Below are 24,653 nucleotides of genomic sequence, written 5' to 3' on the forward strand. Positions count from 1 at the left end.
CATGCCCTGTGTTTATATCTGGTTCAGAATGGGCTTAACTACACTTAAGCCCCCTTTGCACTGACAAAGCATTAAAATGATCCATGTTAATACCTTTTGTATTACTGTAACGTTCTGGGTCTGAATGCTAAAGCTACTAAATGTCATGAAAAGAACACAAACATCTCACTGAGGAGAAATGGGACAGCACCATAATCTCTGCCTGAAGAAGAGTATAAAAGGGTCTGTTAGGATTTAAGACTTGAATGCAAAAAATTAAAAGCATTTATGCAAGCATGAGTAGGTGTATTTGAATTCTTTTAGATATGAATCATACTGTACATTTTCACAGTGTCTCAAATTAGCCAGTTCTCTCATTGAGAGAAGAATACAAACAAATATTCTTTTCCACTTATTGTAAGCAGTCAGTGAAGAGTAAAACAATAGCATATGATATCACATATTTCGCGAATAAATTATTTCTTTTAGCACTATTATAAAACAGGGGTCAGTTGGATATGGACGCTCAAATGACGATACCACAAAATTAGTTCTGACTTGACTAAATTGGAGAAGCAAGAATTGTACCATGATCTGATTCAAAGGCTGATTAAAAATCTTTAGTAATTGGTTCAAAAGAAGTTTATCTTGTGAGTAAAACACAATTACTAGATTCAAATTAGCAAAATAGTGGCACAGAAATTACATAAAACCATCCCACTGTTACAACAGGAGGGGATTATCTCTCCAGCAGAAAAACATGAAATTGGGTCATTTTTTTTCCTTTGGCAATCTGGAGAAACTCTGCATTACTTTTATCTCTGTACTACTTGTGAAAATCCAATCTTCACTTTTGCTATAGTCATAGGCCCCTAACCACTATGACTATGAAATATGCACCACTAAGACACAAACAGGACTTGGGATGTAAATAAACACCGTCTTTTTACAAAATAACAGAAGTTGGAATCTACCAACACAGTGTTTGAGACCAAAATGTTTTTTTCTTTTGCATAAAGTTCTTGCTCAAATATATTCACTCCTCATGAATCTAAAGTACTAATATGTTCACAATGATTAAAAAACTAAAACATTAACAAATGGCTGATGGAAATATTCTGACACTTAAAGCTAAACTGATCATTAAGCTACTGTAGTTATTATGTTAGTGGTAAGTTGATTTCACTGTAGTTTGATAGACAGATGTAATGTCTTTTAGAGGTTTTCCACACCCAAATGGGTTCATTAGTTAGACTAATGATCCTTAACTGCATTTATTAACAACAGACTAAACTGGGGTGGGTCCCTGACCGTACAGCACAGACCTTTTTCTTACTCTGTGTTGGTCATAGTGAGTCATGCAAAGTCTACACTGAAAAATAAACTCAAACTAAACTTATGAAACCAAGTCCATGGAGGGTGATACATTTTTTTAAATTTAAGTCAGAAGAGAAACATATTTTGGAAAAAATGCTAGGGGGACCCCATCCATCCCTTCAATCTTAAGGTAGGTAATTTCAATTTTTTCTCAGGTATTTGGATAAACTAATTAAAAATTAATAACATCAGTGAGCTTTGCCCTGATGTGTTTGCTGCAGCCGCATTGCCTCAAACCTGTGGGAAAATGAATCTTGCTGTTGCTATCTTATCTTTATTGTTGTGGTACGTTTGTGATGCAGTGTGCTTGGATCTATTAATAATTCTTCTGAAAAAAAAAAATAATATTGACTGTAAAGACAGCGCAGTGCTATTACTATGCTACCGTTATGACAGCAATGTATGGTGTTCTCTGGCTTAAATGCGATAAAATCATTGTTGTAACAACAAGTATGCATAATCTACCCAGTTTTAAGTCTAAATACAATCTTTAATCAACTGATTCAAAATGTTAGACATACCAGGTAAGAGGCAACAGCGTTTCTGAGGTGAGCTCCACATGTCATTGAATAAATGCTAAAACAAAGGTAAGCTGCATGTGTAGATACAGTGCCATGTTTTAAATGTAGGTGGCCTACCTTTTAAAGATGAGGGCAATGACGAAGTCAGGGTTGACTCTGATTCTCCAGTCGCACTCTTTCCCCGGTGGGTAAGGCTGGGGGTAGTTGGGAGACAGAATTACCCCAGAGGTCCCACTGATGTTACCCCCGCAGGTTGCTATAGACAGACAAAAAGCAAAAGAGAGACAAAAACAGGGGGAGAGGGAGAGAGAGAGAGAGAGAGAGAGAGAGAGAGAGAGAGAGAGAGAGAAATGTGATTACACAGCTTTGGGCTTGAGGTAATTTGGAAACACAATCAACCCGGTTGACCACTCACAACCCCCTCAGGTAGGCAGAGAGAAAGACAGTACATTAGTGATGGGAGGTATGGCAGAGGATGGTTAGAAGAGGGGGAATTAAACCTGGTGGATGGCTGGTGTTACCTCCACAGGTAGCAGGAGAGGGTGAAAGAGCAAAAGGCAGTCAGGGAGAGACATTGAGATTTAGTTACAGAGTGTAGGGCTGGGGGTAGTTAGCAGAGGGAATCACCCCTAGTGGTCCCGTTACTCCAGAACAAGCCAGAAAGCAGGACTGGCAAGAGGGACAGATAGATGCATTCGGCAGCAATTTGGTAGGTAATTTGTGGAGGAAGAATTTGAAACAGGGAGAGGTGTCTTGGGGGCGGCATGTGGGTGTGAATGGATTAACAACAGTGAAACAGAGGTAAACAAAGGCATTAATAGTTGCAAATCACTCAGACAGACACACACTTTGGCACCAGACAACTGTGTGCAATGTTGGTTTAATCTCAGGAGCTTTTGGACACAGAGGGATTCACCACCTGCAAAGTGCAGGAGAGGGAAACGCAGGAGGGAGCCAAGAGTAAATGGAGGGAGATTTAAGCCCTACATTTTTCCTTTAGTCACACAAAACACCAGGGCACTGGCAAAAAGTCATCGGCAATATCAGGAACAGAGCATTATGTGTTCGGCAGGCAAATCATTGGTCTCTGTGCCCATGCTGGAGGACTTTCAGATAGAAGTGACAGATTAAGAGAAGGAGAAGGCCACAGAAAGTGATGCTTATACTGACTTAAGTTTCCTCAGCCCCAGTTCAACTTGTCCTTGATTTTCAAAGAACATACCTCCAGTAAAGAAAACCTTGTGGTGCTCCAGCAGCAGCATCATTCAGCATCAACCTCACCATAAGGCTTCTATTGATTTGTATGCCAGATGTGGCAGAACAATAGGGGCACCTAAGGGGCCTCAACAGTTATGCTTGTCGTCGACTCTCTAAACTTCAGGAGTTAGAACTGGATCATTCCACCTTCAGAGGGTTTTGCTGAGTCTTTCATTGTTGATGTATTCAAAAAAGTGTTGGTATCTGATGTCTAGTGACTTTTTCATATTTAGTCCACTTTTTTTTAAGTATGCGATATATGTGTCCAGCTCATTAACATCTCAGATTTTATCCCCTATTTTCATAAAATGTAATCTCAGTTAGACAGTCAGTGGTCAGTGAAGTAATGTACACCTACCTATACATGTTGGAGGGTCTGGTTGCCAGTAGAATCTGTTATCCATCCGTACACATGTGATTGTGTCCTGGCCTTCCAGCTGATAGCCTGGGTCACACTGGAACGTCATACTGTCACCTGGCTCCTTACTGTCCCCGTATCGGGAGCCATTTACAGGGATGCCTGGGTCATTGCAGGTCGTTGCTGTGGTGGCTGCAGAGTGTGACACAGACAAAGAGAAACAGACATTGACGTACTGGTTGTGGAAAGGGGGTAGTGAAACAAACGCAGAGTTATCCCCACTGGCAGTTGCAGACAAAGAGTGTCTGAGTCTTAATGAGGCTCACTGTCATCATACGGACAATGACTGACGAAATATTTCTTTTGAAGGTACCAGTGGCATGCTCACCCTGATTTTTTTTGTCATATTCCAGTGTTGGCTTGAAGGTGAGGGATATCAAGGGTTTAGGTTATACCTATCAGTCAGTTAAGTCAGTAATTCTGAACCAGGGGGCTCAGACCCCTCATGGGATTGCATACTTAATTTTTGAATGTGAGATCATTACTGTAACAAGGCAGGAAATCAGCAAAAACAAGATGCATTAGCTAATTTGTCAGCGTCTTTGATCAAAGACATTCATTGAACTTGTAATCATGTCTGAAGTCCTGGAGTCTGCTAATTTATGTCAAGCCAAACTCAAACCGTAACAAAAATGAACATTACATGATATTCTTTACAAGTATTCCTGGTTATATCTGATCATAGTAGTATAACATCATGTTTATTATAACTTCTCTTTTATGTCATAAGGTCAGTGGACAGATATTGACAACGAGAGGAAAGAAGGTGGGTGGGGGATTAAAATCACTCACTGAATAAATCCACAAACAAGGCTTTAAATGAGTGTGGCGGTGGCTTCAGTAGATTAACATGGAGATAACTATTAGGAGTCACTACCATAATAATAGAATAAACATTTTTGATTTGCATGTGTAGTGAGTGCAAATATTTATTGTTTCAAATATAGGGATTATGGGAGAAAATAAACACATGTGAGAGATTGTGTTGGATGTAAATATTTATGACTACAGATATGCATCTCTTTGAGTTCTGACAATTGGAGTTTGTGTGTGTATACTGTTGTGAATAAGCAGCTGTAAAGGTAACAGATTCTTGACTGTCTGTTCTCTCGCTTGCTAACTTTTCTAACTAAGAGTGCCTCTGATAGATTCTGCTACAATGTATCACAGCGACTTAGACGGATTTGATCGGATGGTACACATGGATTTTTAGTTCGGTGGCTTAAACAGAAAAGGCCTTCACCCAAACGGCATAGTTAGTGTGCAGGTTACCCTTTCTTCTTTTCTCCTTTTTTTTGAAAAATGGGAAGAAACAACAGCATTAGTGTGATGGAAAAAGAGGAATTCCTGTTACTAAATGGAAATATTCTTATAAGCCCTAAACATGAATGGACATGATTTTGGCCATTACCAATGCAATGATTTATAGTGTACATTATATTATAATTGCAGTGGTTAATCCATTTCACAAAGCTTCTGTCCGTCAAAGAAATATTTCATCATATTGTTCAATAATGATCTAACATGAGATGAAGTAGAGGTCATAGTTTTGTTATTGTACCTCCTGGTTTCCTAAACTGAGCTCCCACTGCCCCCCTTCAGTACGTAGTGAGACTGGGTCCCAGGGTGAGATTAAATGTGGCATTAATTATAGATTCACTCTCTTCTAGCCAATATAAATGAGTTTATATAATAACTAAGAAACTATGTGTGATGAATGATGAGTTTGTTACTTAGCTACGTTAATTGTTAATTCAGTAATTGGTTTCTCTTCATGAATGTATCTAGGGAATATCAAGGCAGACCACACAAATTGGTGATTTAGTGGAATCATGGTACATTTTTTATCCTTTTCAGTTATTCAGACTTTCCACAACCATGTTAATTTTAGGTTCATTGATTTTGATTTAGAATTAAGGCTACTTACTGGAGAACTGTATAGAAAATCCTTGCTTGCTGATGAAATAATCTGAATCAAACTGCAGTGTGAGTATGTTGAAAGTAGAGTGAATGTCTTCCGGCAGGGCTGGGCCTGACCACTCTTTCAACAGGATCCCCCCGTCTGACGGCCCAGATGGACCATCCCAAACTCTCAGAATATCGTGGCCGATCTCAGTGTCAAAGACAATGAAGTGGAGGCTGAGAAAACACAATAGACACACACTAGATAAGAGATCCTGCACAGACATTAACAGCATTTTTTTTTTTCAATCAGAAGTTTTACTAAAAATCCTATCAAAGATAAAAATAAAACGAAGCAGACCTGATAATAGACAGATCCCACGAGCACACACACACACACACACACACAGACATGCACAGATGTTGGCAGGAGCCACAATGTGTTGAGAAACACGAGTTTGGCATAATGACTAATGTGGTGTACTCTACAACACAGCAGTGGTTTTGACAGTGAACGTTTATCTGTAATTAGTGAATATATTATTACCTGACAGTCTTGTGAGTGTTTGCCTCTGTAGTGCTTAGAGTTTCCCCTAAAACTGAATTGCTGCAGCAGAGGTAAAGCAAAATGTTTTGATTGGGGTTTTTTTTGTGCACACTACGTCTGAAGGGTCTACAGTACGAATCTGCGAGCATCAGAAGGGCTTTTTACACCTAGGTACATACAGTTTATTTGTGCACAGTAATGGACAGGGGAAATGTCTGTCTATCTTACACATGAGGTGTCCCAAGATATAGGAATATAGACTTTTATTGAACATAATAACAATATAATCTTTACAATAATTACCAACATCTATTGAACAATAAAATATAATAACTAGCAGCTAGTTGGCTGTAATTCATTCCACCAATTATAATTTTTTTTAATTTTTTAATTAACTTGCATCACAACACTGTTGTATTATCAAACAATCATTGATGTGTTCATTTACTTCAATGTAATGACATTTTAAATGATAAAATAACTTACATTTACATTTATTTAAGGGAATCCTAGGTGATATGTAATGATTAAATTGTACTTGTGAGATAATCTGTCAGTTTTTCGAGATTGACTGCTTCTGTGTGTCCCTGTGGCTGTAGCTCCGCCGGAAGAAGTAAACAGTCAGCTCATGTGAAATACCTACTATATTTGTATCAAGATTGATCTTCCAAATGTTTTTTTTTCCCCAGATGTTTCCTTGCATATTCATATTACGTGTGGGGAAAATAGAGAAACCACCCCTTTAACAGAGGAGGAGGTCTGAGGCATCATCTTTCTTTCACCTACTATGCTGTCCTTCTCCTTCCAGGTGACTTAAACACGTGTTGACCCTCTTTACAACAGTCGTTCAAACAGTTTGAAGCACCAACAAGAACTGCCTACACTCCACAGAGGTTCAATACCTGGGATTCACCAGAACTTAGTTCGAACTGAAAAAAGCCTGTTGAATGAGATGTGGAACATCACCCGAGTGGATAACGATGACCTGGATCAATGAGACTTGCCACAGACATCACTTGTGTGCTTGCTGTAACATTACTTTGCAATACTCTCATAGAGTTGCAGGATTCTTTTGTCTGAGGCAAATGATGATCCTGAATCTGATGGGCATTACCCCATCTGCCTGGGGCTTGTTTTAATGGTTGTGCTTTCATTATCAGCTAGCATTAAGTTGATGCTTTACAAAGTTATTCTCTAAAGTTATCTGGGTATTAGGATTAATTATATATATATAGTTATAACGTTACAGTTTCCACTTTCAAGCTATCCGTGGTGCCATGGCACTCGTTCACTCCACCTGTCTTATTTGCCACTTTTCTCACTTCATCAGTGTGTTCACTGGACGTTCTGGTCAAAGGTGCCCTTATCTTTGTCAATGCAGTGATTTGCCAGAGCAGAGGGGAGACGCCCTGGTGTGGACGTTGACTTCAAACACAGCTACCGGGAATATTTCTCTCAAACATATGTTCAGTGTGCAACAAACTGGATTAACTTCAGTTACTGACAGGGAAAAACAGAGACTTTTCCTCATCTTCTTTTTTGTGCTTCATGGAGACTTGGCTGTGTGGATCGATACCGGACTCAGCGCTGCAGCTGGCAGGCCTCCAACTCTTCCGAGTGGATCGAGTCTCAGAATTTCAAAAGGTGGAGGTATTCGTTTTTATATCAACAGTGACTGGTGTAACGACGTCACAGTGATTCTGCGATTCTACGGCTTTCCTTATCTGGAATAATTTTTCCTGAATTGTGAACATTTCCCCCTGTGAGTTGCTTCATTGATTCTGGTCAGTGTTTACATTCCATCGCAGGCCAACGTGCAGGACACACAGCGCACGTTAGCCGACCAGATACTGCGTGTGAAGTAGACCAACCGGGACACTTAGTTATTTTCCTTGGCGACTTTAACAGAGAAAATCTCAGCCATGAACTTCCAAAATACAGACAGTTTATCAAATTCCCCGACCAGAGAGGGAAATACTCTGGATCGCTGTTACATTACTGAATCCCACATACAGGCAGAAATTAAAGCTCTGTTGTGAGGACATCAAAGCTGTGGCGGATCTTCAAGCGCGCCTGGACTCTACTGACTGGGATGTTTTCAGGACTGCTACCAACAGTCTGGATGAGTACACAGAGGCGGTGACGTCATACATCAGTTTCTGTGAGCAAAGCAGTCGCAAATTCACTTGCAAAACTACTCAACCGTAACTGCAGGCCGCCATCATGCTCACAGTGGACTCAGTGTATGTCCCAGTGCTCCATAATTACCTGATCGTCTTGCCTGTATCAGCCTCTATAGTCCAGGTACAGTGGAGGTTGTTGTCATAAGGAGCAGGATATCCCGGAGACAGAATTCGTCCAGACACCGCTCCCGTTATGTGACCTCCACACTCCGCTACAAGGACATGAGACAAAGGGATGATCAAACATCACTGCAAAAAAACCAAAACATATTGTATATTTAACTATACCTACTGAATTTTCAGCAATCATAGTTTATTGCTTCCACCTGTATTACAGAGCATGGATACATCTGACATCCCTTGTTATATTGATCATCACATTTAGCTGATCAGATTAAGCAATTAAGAAACATCAGGCGATTCTCAAGGACACGGAATAAAGCCATATATCACTGGTGACTTGTAGCCCTCTCGGGTATAAAGTCAACAAGACATTTCAGCTGTATTGAAAATGAGCCATTGCATTACCTTCTTATAAGATGACCAAATAAGGACCATGATTTGTACACCAGTTCAGCAGCAGTGTCAAAGTGAATTTGAAAACTCGACAATCCTGCCCAGCACATTGGTTTGTACAAGGCATGCTATAATTCTTCAGATTAGTAGATCTAGCACTTTTTTCATGTTCATCCATTTACTATGTCACTCTCAATTACAGATCTTTACAGAATTAATTAATACTGAGAACCCTAAATCTGACCCATGGCCTGACTTGGACTGGGCTCAGTATATACTGTAATAAGATCGACTAATAGGGTCTTCTTATACCGCCCCAGCTCTAAAATCGTTGTGTAAGTAATATCCCAGCACAGTCAGTGTCAGCTCTGATTGTATATCATAATTGCAGCTGCAGAGAATATTTTAGTATTCATCATTAGCCTATATATAAAAACTCATGGCATTAAATGACAATATTTTTTGGGGGATTAGATTCACAAATGTTAGCTTAGTTAGAAAATTATCACCTTTCTATCCCCCAGTTCGCTACAAATGTTAATGACAATAATAAATTAATTCTAAAACTTGATCTTTAATGTATGTTAAACAAATTATTTTTAAAATAAATTTCTCTAACTTAATTCATTTAAGCATCCCATTGATAGAGCCTGTTTGCTGCTGCCAGTGTTTGGACCTTGTCTTCTTATCCTGGGGTATATTCTGATTGGTTGTGACTATGCTCAGGTTTAGGACCTGACCATGTGTGGAGTTACCCTGGTGGACAAACAAATAGAAACATTGGCTCATCTCGCTATAACCTAGTTGTGCATTTTTGCATAGACATTTTACACCTTCCTCCAGTTGTTATCTATTCGGCTGCCGAGTTCAGCTGCCAAAAGAGGAAAGGAAGTTCTGTCCTATAACACAAATAAGTGGTGGATTTGGGGGATCTTCTAACCCTAATTGTGTGTTCTGTGTCAACCTGGGTAAGAGAAGCCTGGAAAATTGGAAAATGCATACTAAGTGCAAGAGAATAAAATTATGTCAACCAAACAGATTTAAACAGTAAAATAACTATAATCAGGATTAGGTAGGCGTTCCAATGGTTTTGGATTAGTCAAACATTTGGGATCTGTGAAGACATCTATTCTCAATACAACCAGATTATTTTCCCCCAGCCTTTCCAGCCCTATTAACATTTCAATTTATCTCTGTAAGGGACGGTTCCTCTACTTTGCTGTAAATTACTCTGAGGTGTGAAGGTTGAGTTAAATGAGAATCAGTTAAGAAAGGCTTGAATCATTAAATCAACCTTGAATTATCCAAGCTCCTGGTATACAGTTTCAAGGTTAGTGAATAACTTTGATGGCCGTTTTCCCTCAGGGATCTCCCTAGAATATGCGATATAACACTAGTATAGAAATAACTTTTCTTGCTTTTTGTGTTATTTTTGTATTGTTTTTAGAGGCGAGGAACAGAGGAGATACCAGGAAGCAGGTGAAAGACAGGGAGCAGATTTGAACTAATCGTGGTATTACACAGCACACATGGTAGCCCACTGAGCCAGCACATTGCTGCCAATTAGGAAGCCGTTTGGTACAGTGAAGGCTTTATGTCTGTGTGCGCATTGTGTGATTGTGTGAGTTAAGACGGCACCATTAACACAGCTCCGCAATCTTCAATAACATGACAACCTACTGCTGTTGCATTACCCTAGGCAGAGTGCACACAAATACACAATCACACGGGAACTCAAATACAATGGGAGTAACAGAAAACCACACAAAGTCTCACACAGCAGCAGTTGAATACTTTTCCTCCTGTGAGTCTCAGCACACAAAGAGAGAAAAACAAGAGTCATTTGGTTGGCCAGGACCAATGACAACTCCAATTTCCCAAGACAGCAAACGACAGAGAACACACATAAAAGAAACACACATACAGACTGGAAGACAGACAGGTGTACCGTATAAATAGAAGAAAATATCAACCCACAGAGGCAGACCACCAGTCAATTTGACTCGGTGTGGGGGAAAGAAAGGAAGATGGTTTAGAAACAGCCTGAGGTAACGCCATCTCCTCATCTCTATGCTAGCACACGCAGACACGAGACCAAGCCAGACAGGCTGAGACGGAGATATTCAGAAAAGGTAGAAAGGCAAATGCCCCAACAGACTGACAAAGATGGAATATACAAAGCTATAAAGCTAGTTAGCTCAGGGCTCTGCCAGCAAGTACTCTCTTGGTTGCTGGCTTACCTGAAATATGGCAGCGACAGAGCAGCTATAAATTAATGACTGACTGTGGAGGTATACAGGGAACACACACACACACACACACACACACACACACACACACACACACTTTTCAGTTGCTATTAGCAACTGCATCAGGCCAAGTTCCACCTCAGAGAGCTCAGGTGTGCTGGCAGGTTAGGAGAGACACAAGGTTTGGCTCTGCCGTAGGGAATTCCAAATTTACATGTGCCAAGTGCTCACATATACTACAGAAGGTAGAAATATTTACAGGGAAAGTGCTTCGCCTATTTAAAACATGACAAGCCAGAATTATGGACGATCAAAATTGTGAATTGTGAATTGTTTGTTATAGGAGCTGCCAAGTGCCAACTAAATCTATATATACCCCAGCAGATTATCTACCTCAGAACCTGGGAAATATTCAAATATATTCTAGATATGTCAAATGAAAAAATCTATATTTTTGTCAGCTTTACTGAAGGCTAAAACATGATATTGTGGGAGGGGAGAGCAGCAGTCGCATGATGTTACTGAATGTTATGGTCTTCCGACTAAAATTTGATATGAATTTGATAGAAATTAACTGCTGTGTCCCCTTTTGCATTGAGTTTACATGACATTCAGCCTTTGTGTTCTGCCGAGAGGCAGCCGGCTAAGCAGGGTGTTCCAGAGTTCCTGCTCCCCAGCCACGCTTTCCAGCTCACCCTGGGGGATCTAGGCCAGATGGGATATGTAGTCTCTCAAGTCCCTTGAGTTCTGGCTCACCTCTAGTTCTCCTCCCAGTTGGACGTGCCCGGTAAACCTCCAAAGGAAGGCACCCAGGTGGCATACTGACAAGATGCCCGAACCACCTCCACTGAACCCTTTTGACTCTAAGGAGCAGCGGTTGTACTCTGAGCTCCCCCCAAAAGTCCAAACTATCTCTAAGACTGAGCCCAGTCACCCTACGGAGTAAGCTCGTTTCGGCCGCTAGTTCTTTAAAGGTAAAAAGTGTTCACTTTTGTCATTGCTCTCTCACTGTTGAAGACTGAGTCAAAATTGTCTGAAGTATGACTCTTGAGAAAAGAAGTTTCACCTGAGTTTCACTTCTCTCCAGGTTTGACTGTATCTAATAAAAGAAAGGGAAAATGATTGAAAGAGATTTAAAGTAAGACATCATGCACTCATCAATTCTGTGCATACGGAATTAAGGATTTAAGTTAAAGGTAATAAGTGTACTTTATCAAAATGTGAGCATTCATTCTTTAGTTATGGCCAACAACATGTTTAGGGAGGTCACAGTGACCTTGGCATTTTGAATATTAAATATTTTGCAGTAAATAAAATTGGCATTAAATTCCCTCCATTGCTTTGTTCAGTACTCACATAAACTCTCTGACAGGGCCAACATGCTTGGTTGTTTTAACGAGCTGCGCCTTCTTCATTACCTGTGGTTCCTTGTTCGACCCTTGACTACATTTGAAAATCAAAATCAAATCACTTCCTCCTTGAGTCCAAGTGAACGCTTGTGTCAGATTTTAAAAAAAAAAAAAGAAAAAAGAAATTCTCTCAGGCTGCTCCTGATATATTGTGTTCACAAGAATGGGATGGACGAACTGATGGACAACCCAAAAACATAATGCCTCTGGCCCCAGCTGTTGCCAGCTTGGAGGCATAAAAGGTCTCTCCTGATAGAATATTCTATTTACAGTTCATGCTGAGAATAGAACGGAAAGCTAAGGCTTCTGTAAAAGCATTTGGCATAAAATACTGTGCACACCTTCAGGGTACAAGAAAGTAGTCTGACTTACATTATAAATGTATCAGAGTTCAATTCGGACAGTCATCACTTACATTTGCACCTTAACCATGCCATGCCTAAAATACACAGAAGCCTGGTGCACTATAATCACATACCCAGTGACATCCTGCTGTCCAAGTGCAGAGAGTCTTATGTGCATAGGCTGATGGATCAGTAAGGGCAGCTGTTACGCACTGAGGCGTGGTACTACCACTTCAAATATTTCCCACAGAGTGTTGAATCATTCCCCACACCGTCTTTTCAAAGTATTCCCTTGTATTGACTCAATCACTTGTTCACTTGCTGTCTTTTTTAAACCATCATGCTCTTGTTGGGGACCAGGAACAGACAGGAGTAGACTGCTGCAGCTCCCTGCTATATTTTTCACTGAATAGTAGGAAAAAAAACTCACCCACAGGCAGAAAATTTCAGACCTTGTAGTTCTGGATTATTGATGTACATAGAACTTACACACATGTTGATATACTAACCGATACAGGAAGGAAGGGGTTTGTCCCAGACACGTCTGTCCCCACTAAGACAGGTCAGTGTGCTGCTGCCATGGAGACTGTATCCAGGGTTGCAGGAGTAGAGGACAAAAGTGTTGGCAAAATGACCGTCATCCTGGATCTTATAGCCATAACTAGGGACACCTGGTTCCTCGCAGCGTGTTAAGTCAAAGCCTAGAAAGAGACACACAAATTAGAGGAAAACACACACACACACAAACACGGGCAATTGCATAAATGAACAGGAGGATTCAAAGATCTTTTGGACAAGAGGTCACACTTTTCTTCTCCTGAACCGGACTACTTCTGAAGAAAATTTAAGTTATTATGAGCTCCTCAATATTGATTGAGGAGCTCATAATGGTGAAATACTATGTGACAGCTGAAGGGAAAGTTACTGGATATTTATAGAGATTCTACTCATCTCCTTGTTTCTATGAGATTTTTAAAAATACATGTCTTTTCTAAAAGGACATAATCATGCAGTAATACTTTTGGATTGAACACACACACACACAAATAGTATGCAGTAATACTTTTGGATTGAAAATATAGTCCCCATATGCAATTGGGAAAAAACATCAAACTACAATTTCACATCCCACATTATCAAAAAGATATACACTACACTTGAACGAGCACACTGCAAGGGGTGTGAATTTGAAGACAACAAAGAACAAAAAAGTTTCCCGCCTGAAAGACAAATGGATAAAAAAAGACACAAAGGCACAGACACATCTTCTTTTCCTGAGCTCAGTCTCTTGTAAACAGAACATCATTGAAGGGATAGATGGTCACTATAATTGAAGTTTGGCTCGGTATCTAGCAAATCAGTCGACTAGTTATATGACAAGTTAGTGAGAATATCGTCTGATAAAACATATATTGGGCTCAAATATATTATTTGACCTAAAATAACTCCACTGGAAAACTTGTGAACTATGACCACAGTAATTCAAAGGACGTTGGTAAGATGGTTATTCAAGCTCTTGAGAGATTTTATGTTATCAGAATAAGTGCAGTAATGTTTCAACATTGATTTGTGAAAAACTTAGCTTCCATCAATGAAGACTGTATAATGTCTTTTTGGCAGAGGGTGCATTTTTTTTTGCATCTCACTTCTGTCAATCTTTCTTGTTAAAATCTTGTTCAGCTGTTTGAATCCTTGCTACTCTTAATTAAAATAGCTCTAAAACCATGCACAATTAAACCTGTTTTAACACTCCCTGACCCTACTTAAGAAACCATCACTGGCGGTATTGATCAGAAGCTTCTCTCTCCCTTCTCCTGCTCAGACTTTCTATCAATCTCTGTTATCTATCCATCAGCTCATCCATTGTTGCAGGACTTTGCAGAAGGTGACACCTTCTCCAGTTTAATGACTTACAGATTAACGACTGTCTAATGATTTAACTGACATGCAGAGCATCCATCTAGTATCCATATACCATCCACCTCCATCCCTTTGTCCCTCCATCCAGCCGCGCTTCCACTCCAGATGTGACACTTTCTCACCCTCTTTTAATGACTTGCAGATAAATACTCGTCTAATAGCCTCTTTGAGTTACACAGCAGCTGGTCTTGCCTTCTTAACAGACTCTCTTCAAAGCTATTAAGATGTAGGTGTGTGTGTGTGTGTGTGTGCGCGCGAGCGCGCGCAAGAAAAAGAGAGCATGCATGTTTTAAGTTTCGAGCATGCTCCTTCAAGTTCTCTGTATACTTGGGTAAACTACTGTTGCACCTTCAATAGGACATTCTTTGTAAGCTGAAGGTTAGCCTCTTTTCAGCTGTCAGAAGTGAATGGAATTTCTTGGTAATTTGTCTCGAGTTTTGTAGTACATGACATCTATTTTGGTCTGATACGTAGCACTGAAAAATTACTTGACTAAGGCGCAGGGCAGACGTGGGATATATCCATGAGGGGCAATCTAAACACAATCACTACTGCTCTAGTTTTCTATTAAAATCATCTTCTTACAGGGACGTCTGTGATGAGATACTCAATTACTGCTTATGTGCATGTGAGCAGAAGAGGGGTATTTATCTGTTCAATAATTATGACGAAAAAACACTCTTGTTCAAACTTATGATTTATATTATTGGCCTGGGGCTTGAGTAGGGATTATTGCTCATGTTATTGTTTTGTTGACATTTTTAGTCTGAACTGGTTGTTCATTAGTTGGAACCGGGGACTGGTCCTTATTCAAGAGTATGAATTTTGGGTGTGGCTCATTGGTTATTTAAAGCTTAGATGACATCCACAAAAAAGTGAAGACAACAATACAGTATGCCATGACTTTCAATCCTGCAAAAAGAACATGACATGGGTCTTTTACAGGCGGACCTCAGCTGTAGTGAAGTTGCGCCTCAGAGGTTTTGTCATCACAGAGCGAGTCCCTGGATCTGTCACTGACAGGCTGCGACCAGGGACAACCACGACTCACCACAGCTGGTGAACCGCTGACAGCAGTTCAGGAAAAGATCCCAAAGGCAAGAAATGCCTACCTGACATCGACCACCCTGTGTTGCTTGTTCGTTTGCCGAATCATCAAAGGAGCCCCGGAACGCAATGGACTGAAAAGTGACTGATAACCCTAGTGCTATGAAAAATACAGACATGTACAGTCAGGGGAGTGATTAGCACATTTAACTTCTGTCGGCTAATCACTGCCCTGGTCAAAATTCTGTGAAGAAGCTTCGACCAGACTGAGACAGACAAAGAGGAGCTTCCAAGAAAGACAAGAAGCCACCAACAGACAAGAAGCCGTCATGAGAAAACAAGACAAGTATGTGTGACAAAAGCTGGGCAGAGTCACACATAATTTAAGTTGTTTTGAGTTCAAGTTTTATTGTAAAGACTGTAACTGGTGAGCGCCTGTTGTTCTGTGTGTGTGTGTGTGTGTGTTGGGTGATCCAGGTGGGCAGAGATGATTGTCACAGCATTTTTAATGGCACGTATAGGATTAGTATGAAAACAATCTACATTGCCACACAGTTTCCACTGTTAAAATGTCTCAGAGACAACTCACTTGTGTATGAGAGGCGAAAACCCTGATTGGTTCCAGAGGCATTGCTGTTGAAATCCAGCCCCAAGTGATTGGACGTACTGTTAATGACATGACCCATCATGCCGTCACGTGTGAAGTTGCCAAGGAGACGGGATGAAGTGTTCTCTCCATCATAGACCTATCAATCAACACACAGGAACAGGACCACAGAAAATTAATAAAAACATGAGTTTAAAGGAAGTGTGTGGTTTTGTAGTGCAAATCTACCACTTAGTCTGGAATACTTGATACAATCCTCGCAAGGCACTGCTGTACTGCAGCATGGATCTTGTGAACCACCACAAAGGTAAAGCCTCAAGTATCATTTGAAAGTTGCTGAGGCTCTATAATGATGAAGCCTCCCTTTTCCATGTTAAACCATCAATATCTTTATCCAACAATTCCAGAGAGTAAGTCAAAAAAAAGACAAATAAATGAATGTGTTACCTTACTGAAAAGGTTGTTTACAACAATTAAATGTTGTGAAATGAGGATGTGGTATAAACTTAGTTTGAATTCTGCAGTTTAATCCCCGTCTAGAACCTGCAGGAAGCAGCCGATTTAAGTATCACTTTAATTTGAGTATTTGCAGAGGGGATTTTGCAGCGAGATGAAAAATAAAAAGCACATTCACATTTGCGGATGTCTCCAGTTATGATAAGTGTTTTAAATTTGTGTTTACATTTAAAAAAAAGTTATGCTGCTACAAAGGGGTCTTAACAGATGAAAGCATTGATGAGTAACACAGCGTGATTCCTACAAATCATCAGTAAAACTTGAGGTCTCAGTATGCATGTTAACACTGTTCAAAAGAGCAAATCAAAGTGTGTGTGTGTGTGTGTGTGTGTGTGAGAGAGAGAGAGAGAGAGAGAGAGAGAATTATCTTAAGATAATACCAAGCATATTAGAGGTGGTGAAATTAGCAGGAGAGTGGAATTTGTAAGGTTTATTAGCATTTTGGCTATTTTCAACTCAATCATAGACAATTTTGCTTCTCACCACTTGCATTATGATCATCAACTGGTTATTGGCAGCACAAACAAGAAAAACCGCTGGAATAATAATAATAAAGAAATTTATTGAAACTGAAACTCTAAAACATGACTAAAAGCCATAGTCAGATTTTTTGAACCAAGTAATCTAGCCTAGAACATACCTACTGTCCACACCTACCGACAGACACAGACAGGCATACATTTAACAATATTTTTGCATCATCCCGAGAGAGGGAATGCAGAGTAGGGGATCCAGAGCAGAAAGGTCTGGATGATGACTCCATTTGTTTAAGCCTACATGTGCTAAGTAATTAATATCAAAAACTTGAGTTTTTCTGAGAGTTTACTTTTTTCTTCCAGTGTCTTTAAGTGATGAACACTGCTTTAATGTGTAGTGAAGTAGTAGTTTGGGAAGTGCAGTCTACTTTCGACTGCAGTTTGAGGGAGAGAATTAGGACTCTGAAGTGCCTCATGATACTAGCTCATAGCTGGAATATAAATGTGAACTGCTCACACTTATATTTGCCAGTCGGGGACATCTCCACAGATTGTTGGTGACAGGTCTGCAGGTAGCAGGGGTGCCAAAGATGAAGGGCTAAAGCAGTGTAGGAGACACTTCTATGTGCGGCCAAACAGTGGCTACAATGTGGTGTGTGTGTGTGTGTGTGGGGGGGGGGGTTTGATGGAAAGCATACATATGAAGAACATAGAGTGACATGGTAAAGGACAAAAATGTTCAAGAGCAGCATAACAGTTTCTGTGACATTATTTTCCTTCCCCACATCCCTCCAGTTACGCCAGTGTCCCCCAATTTTGCGTCTCACTGTCTTGTTTTTCTTTTTTTCCTCTTTCTTTCCATCCTTTTTCTCCTTCTCTCTCAGTTTCTGTAAAACTCAGTATGGTTAATGAAAAAGCCCTGCAGCTCATAAATCAACATGTCACTATCTGCCACCCCTCCTATCTCTGTCTGTCTGACTCTGTCTCACTCGCTTGCTCTCCTACCACCTCTATTTTCATAACAACTTCTGCACACCCCCATTTTGTTTCCTACTCAACCTCTGTTTTTTCTTCTTCATGACTGTCTAAGTAAAATTAGTCAAATGCGGTATGAGAAGATGTTTTTAGGCAAATTGAGCTTGGCTATTCCTTTCTTTCGCAGCACCAGGGCAAAAGACATATCCAAAAGCAAAAGCAGTTGTAATGAGCTGGTTCATATGTTACAGGAGATTTGCTGTAACTGTGAAACAAATGGTCTGTGTTCAGCTGCAGTAACAGGCTTTGGCTCTGCCGCTCTTAGCCTGGGGAGTGTCATGCTAATTGCTTGCCCAAATGGCACTTTGGTGCTTTCCTTCCTGTTCATTATGATTTGCACTATGCTTTCTGCTAATTCTTTGGGAAAGATATAACTAACATACCTGTTGTAAATTACTCGTCATTGCCTTTACAAACGCTCAATTCCATACCATCACACAACATGGTTATTTCACAAATTATTTGATCACATATGCACATGCTAATTTTTAAATAATTTTTCACGATTTTATGCTCAGGTGTCAAATGATCCAACACAGCACATTACACTAACCAGTGAAAAAACATCTCAGCGTTCAATTAAAAATACAATATAATCAAAGAAACATGACATTAAATATTCAAATTAAGTTATATCTGAACTATACCTGTCATTATAGAATAGGTACCCAGTAGGAAAAAATAACTACAGAGAAGGTTTGGGTACGAATTATACTGGCATAGCATTAGTACAAAGATCACCCCATATGTCTGGAGTAATTATGCAGTGCATTGTGGGTTGCTCCTAAAGTGTTACTGTAAACACTATGTCAAATGCCGTGTGAAGAACACAGTCCTAATTTGGTCCGCCTGTTCTTTCCTTTCAGGTTTAATTTTTTGACACCTGTCTCATTGGGCACATTTCCACCTTTTACACTGATGTTGAGCCTCTCTAAAAGTCAGGGAGAAACCCTAACACAATTTAACCACAGACAGGCTGAGCCCATGCTCAACACCTAATACTGATAATACACTCTAACCACACACCAGCTTAACCATGCCCTCAGGCCTAATGCCCCTAAGAGACATTGTGAATAAAAAGAGTTTTAGATGTCTGTAGGACAGCATCAAGACTGTAAAACAGCTCACACAGCTGCTCCTCGCTGACAGTGAAGTGGGCACATATACCCCAGAGAGGACTTATGAGGAATAATGAGCCTTGGAAACATCTGGAATTCTCTTTATAGTTCAGATGTACACAAGTACACGCAGCCAAGTTTATACTATGTAAATCCTTGAATTAATTCCTTGCATGTACATTATGACAACTATAAATCCTTAAAATCCATGAGGGCACCAGCAGACTGAGAAGAACCATAGTACCATATTGCAGCTCAAACTTTTGTCTCAAATTAGGGTCAAAAAGACATTAGTAAAGTGATGTTTACACATAAGTTTTCAGTTCACCTCAGTTTCAGTTTGTAAACCTGCTCTCCACATGAACAAAATTGAATTTCTCATGCAGATACATTTTTTTTCAGGTTTTACAAAGGTTGATTTTGAAAAAACTTGGGATTACTTATTTTGCTCCTCATTTGACCCCATGTTTATCCTCTCCTCGTATATTTAAGTGAATAAAAACCATGGTTTAACCTTCAAATACAATAATAATACACTGGCTTATTTAGAGGGTTGGCCAGGGATGGTCACTGCAGCAGGGGCACTGATAGAGAACATGGGTAATAAACGCCTGCAGGAATGTCAGTGCTTCTTACAGCAATGTTAAACACATCTTACATCTTGGGCAAACCATGGTAACCTTTGCAATGTAATTTAACCACGGAAAACCAAGGATGCAAAGCTTTTCCTGTTGTTCATGTTCATGTTTCATGGTCTTGTTCTTGAACATCTCATATGATGAAGGGGCACACAATTCCTAACTTCTTAATTGTACCAACTGTTCATTACAGAAACAAAAGCTTGCAGAATGGGCTTGTGTTGAGAAACTTTGGGCTAAACAGTGCAAAAAAATTATATGACTATTGAGTATAGACATAAAATACATGCAAAAAACATTCACATTCTTTAATATCTCCGAATTGTTAATTCACCATTTCAAATACTTAAAACATAAAAAATTGAAATTGTTAAAATTCCATCTGAAGGCATGATAAACCATGTTTCACTGAAAAAAACAGAAAGGCACTATGATTGTGTGTGTAGTGTGTGTAGTGTGTGTGTGTGTGTGTGTGTGTGTGTGTGTGTGTGTGTGTGTGTGTGTATACATGCCTTGAGATAGTCTCCATCTTGCAATGAGAAGCTCTCAGCTTTCAGCCTGATTCCTTTGCCCTTTTCAGTAGTGATGCGGTAAATGCATTCGTGGTTATTATCATAGTTGGAGGGGAAGTTCGGAGAAAGGAGAACACCTTCTGGCCCCAGTGAGGTAGCTCCACACTCAGCTACAGCAAGAGAACAAAGGGGACAGGGACACTGGGTCAAAATCACAGCAATTCTACCTAATTATTTTTGGGCAGTCAGAATACCTGCGTTGGCTTGTTATGTAAAAAAGAGAGGAGAGGACTCACAATCACATATATGAAAAAGACCACATCCATTATAACCACAAATCTTATTTAAATCAGCAGATATGAAAATAATGATGACATGTACATTTTAAATGTGCTTTATATAATAGCATCAAACATGACAAACAACAGACCACATTAACAACTAAAGCAATTTAAAAAGAGCAAAATGAAACGCTGAATAGAGGCTGGTCTGCTTATTTTGTAAAAGTATTCCCTATAGATTATACTGAATTATGTAGCAGTTGCAGTGCCTATCAAAGTTTAGGAATTTAAATAAGTGGTTCTTTGTGTAAATTGAGTTTTGTCATATGTAAATGAAGAGGGGAGAAAAGAAGTGAGCCGAGCAGGCTTTTAACTCCCACTGAGGAGGACCACCACCGCTTGGAAGGGATAAAGAGGAAATGGAGGTAATGAGATAGACAAGAGAGAAGGCGGTGTGGAACAATATGAAACTCACTGAGGAAAAACAGATGCAATTTTTATCAAATCTGAAATTCAAAACAACATCTTTGTAAATGTTTCGTTGTTTTTAAAGAAGATTAGGATAGAATATAAGGAGCATACATTCAAGGAGGGTTAGGGTAATTCAGGGTCAGAAATTATATTTGGAAGTGTAGATCCTGTGTGACAAAAAAGAGGATAGTGAAGGGGAGAAGAATGGGGTGAAGAGAAAGCTGGAAAAGAAGAGAAGATAGCAGATAAACCACGACAAGGGCCCTTTGATAATATGCAGAGAGAAATTAGAAAAGGGAAAAGGAGATTAACAAAAGACACAGTATTAACACTTTTCATAAACATCTAATTCGCTAATTATCTACCCAAGGACTATCCAAATGCAGAGGGAGAGGAGGAGAAACAGTTAGAAAGTCAGAGGGATAGAGAAGGACATTTCGAAAGAAGGAGAGGGAGAGAGATGAACCCAGTGGACGTTGCCAGCTGCTGTTGCTCGGTTTCCTCTTAGTCAGGAGGCCTGATCTCTTGACAGATAATGCTATTATAGCAGTTTCAGTCTGCTCTTTTGGGGGTTTGGAAATTACCAGCAGCCACAAGTCAGACTCTCATAAATTACCAGCAGCATCCAGGGAAACACTGATACTCATCAAATACCAGCAAATTATGACCTGCTAAAAGCCAAATCCTGGCATATAAAACCAACACTCAACCAGTCAAATAACTGTAAATTACCATTGTGTCAGCTATAAAATATTCCTGAATTACAACCATGAAAATGCTGATACTTTACCCCCCGGCTCGAACATGTGGTGAAGAAGTTGATTTGAAAGTTTTATTTCACAAGCTACCAGATATTGTCATAGAAGATAAACCCCTTCAAACTACAAATGAAAGCATTGCAGGCGTGATGCATACCCTGCACAAAGATTGTTTACAGGTTGTATACAGATGTATATATTTTATATTCCCTGCAGTTTAATAATGATTCTAAACATTTTTAGCCTAGGCCTGTCAAACAATTCATTTTCCTAATCACGATCAATCTATGAATTTCAAAAGTAAATAACAATCAATCATATTTTGTTATTATTATTTTGCATTTCAAGGCAGTTTTAAAGCCCATATTAATAATGTAAAGCAATTCCAACAATGGTGTCTTGATTGGGAATCGAATGAGCGTGAGAATACATTTCCTTTCTGATCTTTACCTTGTTTATTTCAAATATGAAATGTAGTTTCAGTAGACTGAGTTAATACAATGTCTTCTTCAAAAGAATACACCTTAAAGGTGATATATTATGTAAAAATCACTTTTTCAGTGTTTGGCACATACAGGTGTTTATCTGTGGAGCCTGTCGGCCCACAAACTGTGTAAAAAGACCCCCCCGCTGTTTTGTGAGCTGGCTAAACCCTACAGCCTGGCTCTGAACAACTGGTTCAGATTTATCTCCCACTGTGATGTCACAGTTGGACTCTTTTGGGGGAACCCCGCCTGCAATCTGAGAATCTCCACTTCTCTGGGGAAGGGGCGTGACATTCCCAGCACATTTTGAAACCGGTTTACCAGTCACAACAGACTGGGGCCAGCAGGCCAATCAGAGCAGACTGGGGCTTATCGGGAGGAGGGGCTAAAAGATATCCAGGCGTTTGTGACAGATGCTGAAAAGAGGAGCTGCAGGAATTGGCAGTATCAGAACTTTGGAGCATGTAAACCTTATCAAGTGGTGACCCAAATTAAAAGTATGAACCTGAATATGAGCATAATATGTCACCTTTAAAGTCCCTTAGAACCGAGACTTCTACAATGTTCAGTGATCTGCAGTCGGTTGCCACCCACTTAGCAATCGCTATAGTTAACTTTTAGATTTTTTTTCGGCGATTCCCACACTCTAAAATAGTGCTTTGGCGAAGATTACCTGGCATTAGCTGCACCTATATGTTTAGCTTGTAGGTAGTAGCTTAAATTGGAAGTACTTGTGGTAGTAGAATAACACGCGATTAAAATCATGAGCAGGTTATGTTAGGACTATAATCGCGTAAAGATTGACGCCTTCGTGCTGACAGCCCTAATTTTTACTCAATGTAAAACATCTCTAACTTGAAGGGTTTTGAACCGTTGACACTGTAGAGTTGTGTGCAGCACTTTTTACCTCTCTTTGCTCTCTTTTCCCCCTTTCTCTCAAACACATTGACTATCTGTCACAGTCAGACTGACCATCAGTAGTACTAAGAGAAATCCTTCTCGTATCAGTGGCCCATTAAAACATCCATCAAGTTTTTACGGTCCTCAGCAGGCAGGCAATCTTCAGCATAAACACTTTAGATACCACTTTGCTGTGCGTGTTCACGAAAAAAACATTAAGTTCTCAGCAGGTAGGTGATTATACACCGGCTCCGCTCTGTAAGAGCATACTGTGTTCATATGTCGCGCTCCCCCCAAATCAATCCGCTCCAAAGGTTAATCATCTGGAGGTTCCCTTACCTAGAAACATTCACATTCATTTTGGTGAAAATCTGTTCATGTGGTTTTGAGTTATTTTTTACACACACAGCAACATTACTTTATATCAGGTTTTGTATAAAAAGCAATGGTGTACAAGGAAAGTTCAATGCAATGCCCAAACTTTACACAACTGTACATATTTCAAAAAATATTACCGTATGTTTTGTATGCAGTGCAAATCATTTCACATTTTACTGAGACACTTCTCAGTCTGTGTACTTGAGCGTCTTACCTATACATCGTGGTAGCGTGTTGCTCCAGACTCGCCTGCCTCCTCCCAGACAAGTGATCTTGCTATCTCCCTCAAGTCGGTAGCCATGGAAACAGGAGAAAGCCAGCGAGTCACCAACTTGAAATCTGAATCCCATCCTCCTGCTATACGCCGGTACACCGGGATCCTCACATGGCTCCAAGTCGTACTCTAAACATCCACGAGAATTGAATAACATTGTTGAGGAAAGTGGTGCGAAACTGTGTGAATGTCTTTCGGTTCCCCAAGACTAAGAAAAGTAAGTAAATATAAATGAATTCATTACATTTAAAATTTGGGGTTAGGAAATCTTTAAACCTGGAACAGTAACGTTGGGATAACATTGGGTTTAAGGATGTCTGTTCTGATCTGTTTCAGTTTGGAAAACAGCCTTGAAACTTCAATCCCTTTATTGCCCTTAAATGTTTGCATAGTTGATGTGTTTGGCCTTTGTTAAGTGTCATATTAGCTCACATGAGTACAACTATGAAACAGATCCATTATTTGTTCAGTCATCCTAGATAAGGAAGCTTAGGCCCATGTCTGGCTAAAATGGCAGTAGCTGATCCAGTGTTCT

At 39.9% G+C, this 24,653-nt stretch overlaps 1 protein-coding gene across 2 annotated transcripts in view; it reads right to left on the minus strand.

Annotated features, from left to right (window-relative positions):
- Positions 1-24,653, minus strand: part of LOC118302754 (CUB and sushi domain-containing protein 1-like) — a 269,330-nt gene that overhangs the window by 79,971 nt on the left and 164,706 nt on the right. For both annotated transcript variants that reach the window (XM_047331593.1, XM_047331592.1), the window contains exons 23-30: positions 24,059-24,247; positions 20,572-20,741; positions 16,259-16,415; positions 13,212-13,403; positions 8,270-8,396; positions 5,480-5,691; positions 3,493-3,684; positions 1,995-2,133 (exon numbers count right to left, since the gene is read on the minus strand). In XM_047331593.1, the coding sequence (XP_047187549.1) occupies positions 1,995-2,133; positions 3,493-3,684; positions 5,480-5,691; positions 8,270-8,396; positions 13,212-13,403; positions 16,259-16,415; positions 20,572-20,741; positions 24,059-24,247 (1,378 nt within the window). The remainder of the gene's footprint in view (positions 1-1,994; positions 2,134-3,492; positions 3,685-5,479; positions 5,692-8,269; positions 8,397-13,211; positions 13,404-16,258; positions 16,416-20,571; positions 20,742-24,058; positions 24,248-24,653) is intronic.

The sequence above is a fragment of the Scophthalmus maximus genome, chromosome 4, assembly GCF_022379125.1.
Source record: "Scophthalmus maximus strain ysfricsl-2021 chromosome 4, ASM2237912v1, whole genome shotgun sequence".
NCBI classification, from domain to species: Eukaryota; Metazoa; Chordata; class Actinopteri; order Pleuronectiformes; family Scophthalmidae; genus Scophthalmus; species Scophthalmus maximus.